Genomic DNA, 11,200 nt, shown 5'->3' with positions numbered 1-11,200 from the left:
CTTTTTGTTCTCTGAGATAGTCTTGGAGTGAAGCTTGCTTGCCTATTTATGTCTTTGTTTTCCGAGGAGCCTCTCCTGGAACTAGCTCTTGTAGACCAGATTGGCCTTGAACTCACAGAGATCTGCCTGCCTGTCTCTGGAGTGCTGGGATTAAAGGAGTGCACCACCACTGCCCGGTTAGGAACAGAGCTTTAAAGGAGCACACAGACCACACCAAAACATGCCGAGACGTGCGATACAGGAAGCCCCCAGAGGAGCAACTACTATTAGAAGGGGTGTGTGAGCCCTGAACTTTAAAGTCCTCCTCAAGACCAAAACAAAGCAACCAAACCAAACAAAAAGCCCAGTAAGAGAGAAAAGGCGGGAAAGCAAGACGTGGTGGCTTGCGCTTGTAATCCTAGACTGGGGCCATAGTTAACTGGACAGCCTTAAAAAAAAATATGGATGTGCCAAATTTGCACTCGAGCTCGGTGTGGGCGTGCACGCCTGAAATCCCAGCGACTCTCAGCACAAGGGAAGCTGAAACAGAGGGACTGTGGTGGGTTTGAGACCAGCTACCAGGCCAATCAGAGCTATACAGACCCTATCTTAGAAAGAAAAATGGGCCCGGGAGAAGGCTGCTCACAACCATCTATAATGAGATCTGGTGCCCTCTTCTGGCCTGCAGGTAAACATGCAGACAGAACACGGTGTACATAATAAATCTTTAAAAACGAAAAATAAAAACTAGAAACAAAGCAACAACAAAAAAACCCCACTCAGTTTCGTGGGGTTCACAGGCACAAATTCATAGAGCGTTCCTTAGCAGTCCAGAGAGCAGGTTAAAAAGACCCAATCCACCAGCAATCCAGGGAACGGAGGACGACAGCAGTGCTCGCTGGCAATTCTAGTTTATTGGGGTTGCAAGGCTGGGCCTTCGGAGCTGGTTTCTTTATGAAGATAACATGAGGTATCTTCCAGCACCGGATGCAACCTCGGCCCCGGAGCCTACTAGAAGGACAGTCCTGGAGAGGGGCCGCCCACGGAGACTTAGAGGTACAGAGCAACACGGGGGTAGCACGACAGAGAGGAAGCGGTTCCGGAGCCTCGGCAAGTGCACATGCGCAGAGACCAATACCTGGCAGCCGGGAACGCGCCGTTTTAGGAGGTTCCCAGGCGGGCCCCGGAAGCAGCCGCTCTTAGTTTCCGGCAACAGGTCGGCGGCCGCCGCGCGACCCGGAAGTATTCCCATTTTGCGTTGCCTGGGCTCGGGTGGCGGCCCGGCTCCAGACCGACGCGCTAATCATGGGGTCGTCAAAGAAGCACCGCGGAGAGAAGGAGGCGGCCGGCACGACGGCGGCGGCCGGTACCGGGAGCGCCACCGAGCAGCCTCCTCGGCATCGAGAGCATAAGAAACACAAGCACCGGAGCAGTGGCGGCGGCAGCAGCGGCGGCGAACGACGGAAGCGGAGCCGCGAGCGTGGGGGCGAGCGCGGGAGCGGGAGGCGCGGGGCCGAAGCCGAGGCCCGCGGCGGCGCCCACGGTCGCGAACGAAGTCAAGCGGAGCCCTCGGAGCGGCGCGTGAAGCGGGAGAAACGCGATGACGGCTACGAGGCCGGTGAGGGCGGGGCGGGGGCGGGGCAGGGTCTTGGGGTGCCCGGGACGGAGGGTGCAGGGTGACCCCGAGGGCCTTCTGCCTTTCGTGCTAAAGACTCCCTCTGGTTGTTGTGGATTAAAGACTGACTCCCCATGCTAAGCTTCATGAAGATTTGTGTCTTCTGTGTTGGGTGGGTGCATGAGACACGAGCATGCACAGCGGCAAGGGAAACCTGATGGGCGAATGTGTTGGGCTCGTGGTAGCGTCGTGAAGCAGTAAGATACGCCTGGGTCTGAACACCAAGGACCCTATGCTGTAAACACTGTTGAGAAATTTGCGCTTTGTGAAGATGGCAGGGAGCCGAGAGTTTGAGTAGGGAAGTGAGTTGATTTACTTTGTATGATTAAAAGGATCACTGAACTGAAAGCTTGTCAGAAATAGTAGAGACCGAGAGATGAGGGGGGTCAGCCCAGCCAGGTGAGGATTATAGTGAGTATGCATGTTTCTCCATGCTGCGGGGTGGAGAGGAGTGGACAGATTGATATAGGTGTTTAGGACGTGGAATGAACTAAATTTAGTGCCTGGACCGAGGATGGGAGGGATGAGGATTAGGGAACGTCCCCTTGAGTTTTGACCTCATCGGCCTGCTGAATTGTGTGTGGTCGTCTGTTGAAATTGCATTTAGAAGGTTAGCGGATTTGAAGCAAGGGAGAACGGCACAGTTTCGGAGCTCTGTGGTTGGTGCGCATGGGAAAACCTGCAGTTGAAGCGGGATAGAATGAATTTGGACCAGAGTGTATTCAGGAAACCAAAGAAGAGCCCTCAAATGTGTGGAGGGGGAACTAGGGTCAGAAATAGGACTTGATAAATACCAGTAGCTCAGTTGTGGGGAAAGGATCATACTTATAAAATAAAGAGTAGCCAAATGGGAGGAAAACTAAGCTGGGTCGTAGGACCTGTGCAAAGAGATAATTGCTGAAAAGATTGAGTGATTAACAGCGCCACACACCACAGGGCATTAAACAAAAACCTTTTAAACCATCATGTGTGGATCTGTACCTCGTGCATACTTGGTGCTTATGGAGGTCACAAGAGGGCATTAGCTCCCCTGAACTGAGTTAGGTTGTGAACTGCCATATAGATTCTGGGAACTAGACCTGGATCCTCTGTAAGAACCTCAAGTACTGTTATCCACTGAGCCATCTCTCCAGCCCCAAATTGAAACTTTTTGAAAATAATCTAATTGGAAAAAGGGAGATTTGGGACTTCCCAAGTCCATATAGAATATGGGATCTGGAGCCTAGGTGGAGGAGGAAGGCCCTGTTAGGTTTAAAGAACAGGAGATGAGCTGCAAGAAGTGAGGGGTAGGGGACTTGGATGTCCTGGTGGCATCTTCCTCTGTGTGATGTTTGTTGAAGTTCCCTCCTGTTGGTGGGGTGGTAGAGCAAGTCCAGAGGGCTTATTTACCTGTGTCTGCAACATCTGACCTGGAAGGCACCCTAGTCAGTATTCCTTGACTGCACACGCTGCTGTGAGCAGAGAGAGCTGTGCAGTTCAAGGTGGAGTTCTCATTCTGTCAGTAATTGAACACGGCTTCATGGAGCTGATGCTTGATCTTTTGATAGAATTTCCTGAGAACAAGAGCAGAGGGGACAGTGGAGGCTGAAGGTAGAGTACAGAGGTTTGGAGGGGCAGTGAAGGATGCAGAGGGTTGAACCACTTGGGTCAGAAAGAAAGGGAAGAGGCAGTGTTGCTAGACAGGGTAGTAGCTGCTGGGGATCTGGGGAAAGAAGGCTGCTGTTTTCTGGTGTCATCTACCCAGGTGCTGGTGAAGGGCCCTTGTCTTCGACCTTGCAGCTGGAGCCCACAGTGTTGCTTCTTGGTCCCATGTTCATGGGTCCTTTAAGCCATCCTCCTTATTGTTCTAGCTGCCAGCTCCAAAACTAGCTCTGGAGATGCCTCATCACTTAGCATCGAGGAGACCAAGTAAGTAGCCCGTGTGCTGTCTGGTTTTCCTCTGAGAGCGGGTACACCCGGCACTGTCACCTACAGAAACCCTTGCACTGCAAATGGAGCCAGTTAGAGTTGGGGTAGCCACATGAGTCAGTTAGCCAGTGTGGGAGCTACGGTGGAGGAAACTGAGACCCAAGAGGAAGGAGGGCCTTCCCCAATTAGGCGTTCCCTGATCTGGAAGCCTGTGTCTTCACGCCTTAGGCTGCTGGGATTAGGGCCTCTGCTTGTCTCCCTAGGGACACTCATTTTCGCCTTGTTTTCACCTCCTGCCTATCCATAAATGCACTTGCTACCCATTTCTCAGGTAGACCCTAATACTTCTGTCTCTTGTCTTCAGTAAACTCCGTGCAAAGTTGGGGCTGAAACCCTTGGAGGTCAATGCTGTCAAGAAAGGTGAGTGTCTGGCTGAACTGGGGCATCTAAGTGGGAAGGAAGTGGGGCTTAGCATGCAGAGGCAACTCCATTTAGTAGCCTTCCGTATGTATTGTCAGAGGGCCAAGACTTGTCCTTTGTGTCTTAGTGGGGAATCTGAGATATATTTTTCTTGTGTGGTCTTGGTACCTTCACCCTGACTTTAGGCAGGCTAAGGGACATGCACAGTTGCTGTAGGCTGTCTAAGTGGTGTTGGTTTGCTTTTATAAAAATAAGCATGCTCACCAAAAACCAAACTGACAGGAAAAGCCCACGTGATCTGAGCAGCTTTGGAAGGCATAGAGGGGAGGTTCCTGTCACACTATGTGGAGTGACAGAGGGGGACAAGGGGTGAGATAGGAATAGGGAGGTGAAAGTTCTTCCCCTCTCTTGGCCCCTTCTGGCCCCTGGGCTGGAAGGGGCAGGGTGAGTGGCTCCCTCCTCTCCCCACCAGCCATGGGCAAGCATAGCCTCACGTCTGGGCCCCCCTTCCAGAGGCGGGCACCAAGGAGGAGCCCGTGGCAGCTGATGTCATCAACCCCATGGCCTTGCGACAGCGTGAAGAACTACGGGAGAAGCTGGCAGCTGCCAAGGAAAAGCGGTTGCTGAACCAAAAATTGGGGTGAGGGTTTTCTGGCCAAGCAGGAAGACTCTCTTTGCTTCCTTGCCCCTGGGTCAGACTGGGAGAACACGTTTGGGTTCCATCCTAAGTGTCCTCCCTCCTCAGGAAAATAAAGACTCTCGGGGAGGATGACCCCTGGCTGGATGACACTGCAGCCTGGATCGAGAGGAGCCGGCAGCTGCAGAAGGAGAAGGACCTGGCGGAGAAGCGGGTGAGAACCCCTGGCAGTGTGGGGGCTTGGCCAGGGGTGGGCTGTGCTCAGGGACTTGGGTTCTCCAGTTTCACTGCAAAGCCTGTCCTTCTGTGCAGCAGCTTGCTAGGGTCCTGGGTGCCTTTTGGTCACTGAGTTGAGGTTACTGGTCATCCTTTCTTTCCCCACAGGCCAAGCTACTGGAGGAGATGGACCAAGAGTTTGGTGTGAGCACTCTAGTGGAGGAGGAGTTTGAGCAGAGGCGACAGGTGAAGCTGCAGCATCCAGAGACTTTCTGGTGGACACTGGCCTTGATGTGGGCATCCCAGAGTTGGGTGGCTTATGGCTTTTGACTTGGTTGATTCTTTGCCTGTAGGACTTGTATAGTGCCCGGGATTTGCAGGGCCTCACTGTGGAACATGCTATCGATTCCTTTCGAGAAGGGGAGACTGTGGTCCTTACCTTAAAGGACAAAGGTGAGCTGAGCTGGTTACTCCATGTGGGGTGTGGGCACTGTTAAGCTGGGGCGGTGGGAACTGTGCCGTCTGTGCTGTTTCAGGAGTCCTGCAGGAGGGAGAGGACGTGCTGGTGAACGTGAACATGGTGGACAAGGAGCGGGCAGACAAGAATGTGGAGCTGCGGAAGAAGAAGCCCGACTACCTGCCCTATGCAGAAGATGAGAGTGTGGATGATTTGGCACAGGTTTGCCTGTGGGGCAGAAGCTGGGGTGGATGGTGTGTGGTGCTAAGAAAGCCACAATTCCATGGCTTCCCAAGAGTTGCCCTAGGTCCCAGCCACCCTCTTGTCTTGCAGCAAAAGCCCCGCTCTATCCTGGCCAAATATGATGAGGAGCTGGAGGGCGAGCGGCCACATTCCTTCCGGTTGGAGCAGGGTGGCATGGCTGATGGACTAAGGGAACGCGAGCTGGAAGAGATCCGGGCTAAGCTACGGCTGCAGGCTCAGTCTCTGAGCTCTGTAGGGCCCCGGCTTGCCTCTGAGTATCTCAGTCCTGAAGAGATGGTGAGTCTCTCTCCTCCTCTCGTCACACACTGCCAACGTGAGCTTGGGAGGGAAACTGAGTGTTGGCATAGCACTTGGTTCCTGGTGAGCAGTGAATGGCAGCCCACGGAAGTGCTAGTGTTGATGAATAGGGACCACTGAACCAGTGGGCCTGTGTTTATGTTCCAGTTCTGTCCCCAAAGCAGCTTGTTCCTTGCGTGAGTCACTTCACAGCCTGGGCACCCATGTGGACTGATGATGCCAGCAGCCGTCTTTGGAGGCTTGCTGTGAGGAGTGATAGGAAAATGGAGGTAGTGGTGTCCAGGACTCCACCCCACTGCTCTGTGCTCCTCTCTGAAGGTGACCTTCAAAAAGACCAAGCGGAGGGTGAAGAAAATCCGAAAGAAGGAGAAGGAAGTTGTAATGCGGGCAGATGACTTACTGCCTCTCGGGGACCAGACTCAGGATGGGGACTTTGGATCCAGGTGTGCTTCTGCACAGTGGCGGGTATGAGGGCTGGGCCAGCCTAGGGAACACCACTCACTGAACTGTGCCGTTCTCCTAGGCTTCGGGGCCGGGGTCGGCGTCGAGTTCCTGAGGTGGAGGAGGAGGCCCTGGAGGATGAGAAGGACCCTGTGGCCCAGCCCCCACCATCAGATGATACTAGAGTAGAGAACATGGATATCAGTGATGAAGGTTCGGGTTTGGCTAGCAGGGAGTGGGGTGGGTCTGTGGGCCAAGGAGGTGGTGTGAGCAGGTGTCCATGTTTCCACCAGAGGATGGGGGAGCTCTTCCGTCAGGGTCCCCAGAGGTGCTGGAAGAAGATGAAGCAGAGCTGGAGCTGCAGAAGCAGCTGGAGAAGGGGCGGCGTCTGCGGCAGCTGCAGCAACTACAGCAGCTTCGAGACAGCGGCGAGAAGGTGAGGCTGAGCATGGAAGCTGATGTGTGGTTTGGGGCCTTTCCCTGTGAGCATGTGAGCCTGCCACCCACATTCTCAGGAGTCTCCTGTGTTTGTAACATCTGGTTAGGACCAGGTTTCTTGGTTTGGTAACTCCAGGGTGGTAGATTCCTTAGGTAGTAGGGAACCATTGCCGCGTTTGCACAGAGTGAGGCTGCAGAAACCAGAGGGGACATGGAGCCCTGTTAGATCCATTGTGTGTGTGTGGAAATAGCTGGGTTATTGCCACCAGGGAGGATCTGTGGTATCACCCCAGAAACTTGGGGTCTGCCCACAGCCACTCCCTCCCCCAGGTGGTGGAGATTGTGAAGAAGTTGGAGTCTCGCCAGCGCGGCTGGGAGGAGGAAGAGGACCCTGAGCGGAAGGGGGCCATCGTGTTCAATGCCACTTCTGAATTCTGCCGCACGCTAGGGGAGATCCCCACCTATGGGTTGGCTGGCAACCGAGAAGAGCAGGAGGAACTCATGGTGGGTCCCGCTGTTCCCCTGGCCTGGTGTCTTTAAAGTGGTAGCTTCTGCTTCAATGCTCAAAGGTCGCAGGAGAGGGCTAGGGCTGCCCTAACTTCCTCACCCTAACTTCTGGTCCTAGGACTTCGAAAGGGATGAAGAGCGCTCGGCCAATGGTGGCTCTGAATCAGATGGAGAAGAGAACATCGGCTGGAGCACCGTCAACCTCGATGAGGAGAAGCAGCAACAGGATGTGAGCACTGATGGGGCGTGGCTGTAGGAACCCGGGCTCATTGTCCAGTGTCCCAGAGCTTCCACCCCCGTGGGGAGGGCACTAAACCTCCAAGAGCCAGCTGGGGAATCCGTTAAAACTGGTGTCATAGCCTGGCCTGGTGGGGGTGGCTGTTCCTCTACCCCACATTTCTCCTCTAGTTCTCCGCTTCTTCTACCACCATCCTGGATGAGGAACCCATCGTGAACAGAGGGCTGGCTGCTGCCCTGCTCCTGTGTCAGAACAAAGGTGTGGGTTCAGGCTAGGAGCCTTGGCAGTCGGGTGCTATGGTAGAGAAGGGCTGGGTGGGTGCCAATGGCTGCAGCATGATGTCCTTGGGTCTGTACTGCTACCTCTTCCTCTCAGACTCAGTGCTTTGAGTAGCTCTCCAGCTCCTGAGCCTTGGTTTGCCTGTGGTCCAGGGTAGGACCACCTGTCCCTCTTCTGTGCCTTAAAGGCTCTGATCCTTGAAGAAGTGCGCTGGGCTAGACAATACCCTAGGGTCTAGACCCCAGCTCTGCAGTTTCCTTGGGGAGGTGATGGTCTCTCACGTCTGTTTTCTTGGTCTGTAAACCAGATGTGACATGTTCACATGCTGAGCAAGGCTCTGAGAGATGTTAGCACTCATGTGAGCTGGGGCCCCGGGGCCTGCTTTACTCAGGCTGTCTTGGCTATGTCTGCCTGAGGCGTAGGCCTCCTGGGTATCACAACTTCTCTGTCCTCAGGGCTTCTGGAGACCACAGTGCAAAAGGTGGCCCGGGTGAAGGCTCCCAATAAGTCACTGCCCTCAGCCGTGTACTGCATCGAGGATAAGATGTGAGTGTGGCAGTGAGGGCAGGAAGCGGGGCAGATGTGAGCATGTCTGTGACACAAAGCTGGGCTGCTCTGAACACGCAGTAGACAGCGGGCAGCTCACATTGCACCCCTCTGCCTGGGTCTAGGGCCATCGATGATAAGTACAGCCGGCGGGAGGAGTACAGGGGCTTCACCCAGGACTTCAAGGAGAAGGACGGCTACAAGCCTGATGTTAAGATTGAGTACGTGGACGAGACGGGCAGGAAACTGACTCCCAAGGAGGTGAGCAGGGTGCCCTGAAGACAGGGCCATGTCAAGGGTGACTAGGTCAGGATGGAGCCAAAAACACCCTCACCCCCAGCAAGGCAGGGCAACACTCCAGTGTTGGGGAATATTGTTTTAAGGTGTGTTACTCTTGTTTCTGTTGCATTTGTTTAACTCTGTGAAATTGTGGTACTTTGCCTAAAAAACACTCAATGCTCTAATAAAGAGCTGAGGCCCATAGCGAGGCAGGAGAGAGGACTAGACAGGGCTGGTAGGCACACAGGATAAATATGAAGTGAAATCTGGAAGAAAGGGATATGGGAATGAGGGGAAGAGGACTTCAGGGGTCAGCCATCTAGCTACGCAGCCCAGTACAGAGTAAGAAGGAAAAAAAAGGTATCAGGAATAGAGAAAGATAAAAGCCCAAAGGCCAAAGTAGATGGGATAATTTAAGAAAAACTGGCAAGAAACAAGCCAAGCTAAGGCTGGGCATTCATAACTAAGAATAAGCCTCTGGCCTGGTGGTGGTGGCAGACACCTTTAATTCCAGCACTTGGGAAGCAAAGGCAGGTGGATCTCTGTGAGTTCAAGACCAGCAAAAAGAATAAGCCTCTGGGTGTGATTTATTTGGGAGCTGAATTGTAGGCTCCGCCAAAGTCCAAAGAGTGAAAGAGCAAAAACATTCCGGGGGCCTGACTGCCTTGGGGACCTTGTGAGGTGATAGAACCTTGCTTCTATTGCTCTTTGGTGGGCACAGCACAGCTGTTTCCACGGCTCTCGGGAAGATTTGACACCCATGCTGCCTGTTGTACCCAAAGCCCCCAGCCTGAGGGTGTTCATCCTTGGGGCGGTATCCAGGCTTCTGACTCCCATCCCTATCATGTATGTTAGCTCCACATTTGCTGGGCTCAGCCCCAGCTCCCAGAGGCAGGGTCTCACCCTATATTCCAAGCACCCGGGTTGCACACAACCCATGTATGATGCCCAGATCTAGGTCCTTGTCCCATCTCTTCTCTTCCTAACACTTGAGCCTAATCCTGGGTTGGGGGAATCAGCACTCCCAGTCGCTGTTGCAAAGCTCCTAGTGGATGTGTGTGTCTCTGGTGTCCTGGCCTGGCATTTCTGATGTTCCTGTGTGTTTTGTATCCCCAGGCCTTCCGGCAACTGTCCCACCGCTTCCACGGGAAGGGTTCAGGCAAGATGAAGACTGAGCGGCGAATGAAGAAGCTGGATGAGGAGGCGGTGGGTCTCTGGAGGTGGGGGGCTCTGCATTTTGGCTGCTGTAGGATATTCTGTCTGCACCCCTGTGCTGACTTTACTCTGGCTCCGCAGCTCCTGAAAAAGATGAGCTCCAGTGATACGCCCCTGGGCACTGTGGCACTGCTCCAGGAGAAGCAGAAGGCCCAGAAGACACCATACATCGTGCTCAGTGGCAGTGGCAAGAGCATGAATGCGTGAGTAGAGGGCCTGGTGGGGGGGGCGGGGCACTGCGTACCTTCTCTCCAGTCTCACATCCCTTTGCTCTCTTCCCCCTGCAGGAACACCATCACCAAATGAAGCCACCTTCCTTCCTTCCCCTCCCAGATGTTAAATAAAGTCCCCTCCTTATTTTTTCCTTCCTGGTCATGCTCAGTCTAAGATCAAACCTAGGAAGCAAGACAGGCTGTGCCTCAGGTCATGGTCGGTTCTGTGACCTGGCGAGTTCCTGAGCCTCCGTTAGCCTCAGTACTGACATTTGAACAATGGGAATGCTTGCTTCCCACATGAGCCTGCAGTGAGTGCAGTCTCACTGATTATAGATAGAGGAGCAAGATGGGGCAGGTCCTTACTGTGTGACTTGAAATCTAGTAAGTAGCAGAGGTGACAAGGGAAACCAGCCCCTGCCCTCAAAGGACATTCCTCTATGGGAGCTGACTCAGCGGGAACAGAAGCCCCTCCACCTAATGGTGCGGTCCCTGTTACACCTTGGCTGAGTTGGCTTCGTCATTCCAAGTGGTTGTTACTTGTAGAGACTTGGTCACATGGGTGTTGCTAGGGCTGGACCAGCCACTACCCTGTAATTTCCCTGGCTATAGTTTTTAGGGTGCCCAGCACTACCTACCTTTCCTAGTAGGGCAGAGATGCCACCTCCTGTCACCTGGGGGGAGGGCACTAGCATCAAGGGACTGGATTTGGCTTCTGAGTTTCACAGTTTACTGCTTTGTGACTTAGCTGAAGTTACTGAGTCTCGGGCTCTGAGCTGCAAGAGGAAGGCATGATCTCTGAATCCTGCTCAGGCTTCATTGAGAAGCCATGTCACCTCTAGGCCTCTTTGAACATGGTATGTCATGGGAAGGCAGGGGTGTCCCCATCCAGATAGGCTTCATAGGTACATCTTGGCTCTCAGGGTATGGTGACAGGAACACAGGCCAGAAGTCCAGTGCCAGTTGTACCTTTGTTCCTTGGTCTGGAGCCCTTGTCCCTTCAAGCTATGCCTGCATCCTTCTGAGGTCCTGAGGTCATCTTCCAGCCTGGTGCTCTGCCTACTGCTTTGGCCCACCTGTTACAGAGATTTACTGTAATATACACCAATAGATGGATGTGACAATGACATTACCCCAGCATAAATAAAAACCAGAAGGAGCAGTTATGAGGCATGACTGATGAATTGACAAT

At 53.7% G+C, this 11,200-nt stretch overlaps 1 protein-coding gene across 2 annotated transcripts; it reads left to right on the top strand.

Moving 5' to 3' along the window:
* Positions 1 to 1,221: 1,221 nt before the first annotated feature.
* Positions 1,222 to 10,160, top strand: Sart1 (spliceosome associated factor 1, recruiter of U4/U6.U5 tri-snRNP). Of its 2 annotated transcripts, XM_075973104.1 has the most exons (20): positions 1,222 to 1,597; positions 3,505 to 3,562; positions 3,927 to 3,982; positions 4,496 to 4,622; positions 4,728 to 4,833; positions 5,004 to 5,081; positions 5,189 to 5,288; positions 5,372 to 5,514; positions 5,626 to 5,832; positions 6,172 to 6,296; positions 6,377 to 6,507; positions 6,588 to 6,730; positions 7,063 to 7,236; positions 7,358 to 7,468; positions 7,648 to 7,735; positions 8,212 to 8,302; positions 8,428 to 8,563; positions 9,698 to 9,787; positions 9,878 to 9,999; positions 10,084 to 10,160. In XM_075973104.1, the coding sequence occupies exons 1-20, from the start codon at positions 1,285 to 1,287 to the stop codon at positions 10,100 to 10,102; spliced, it is 2,418 nt and encodes an 805-aa protein (XP_075829219.1). In that variant the 5' UTR covers positions 1,222 to 1,284; the 3' UTR covers positions 10,103 to 10,160. The 2 variants fall into 2 exon arrangements, with proteins under 2 accessions (XP_075829219.1, XP_075829220.1); XM_075973105.1 differs by lacking the exons at positions 1,222 to 1,597; positions 3,505 to 3,562 and having other exon boundaries at positions 3,950 to 3,982; positions 4,455 to 4,622.
* The last annotated feature ends 1,040 nt before the right edge of the window (positions 10,161 to 11,200 follow it).

This window comes from Microtus pennsylvanicus, chromosome 5 (assembly GCF_037038515.1).
Source record: "Microtus pennsylvanicus isolate mMicPen1 chromosome 5, mMicPen1.hap1, whole genome shotgun sequence".
NCBI lineage: Eukaryota > Metazoa > Chordata > Mammalia > Rodentia > Cricetidae > Microtus > Microtus pennsylvanicus.
This window is presented reverse-complemented; position numbering and strand designations above follow the sequence as displayed.

Coding starts and splice junctions, on each gene's coding strand:
- Sart1 (XM_075973104.1), top strand. CDS start 1,285: ATGGGGTCGTCAAAGAAGCACCGCGGAGAGAAGGAGGCGGCCGGCACG. Junction 3,983..4,495: donor GGTCAATGCTGTCAAGAAAG/GTGAGTGTCTGG, acceptor CCCCCCTTCCAG/AGGCGGGCACCAAGGAGGAG. Junction 7,736..8,211: donor GCTCCTGTGTCAGAACAAAG/GTGTGGGTTCAG, acceptor CTCTGTCCTCAG/GGCTTCTGGAGACCACAGTG.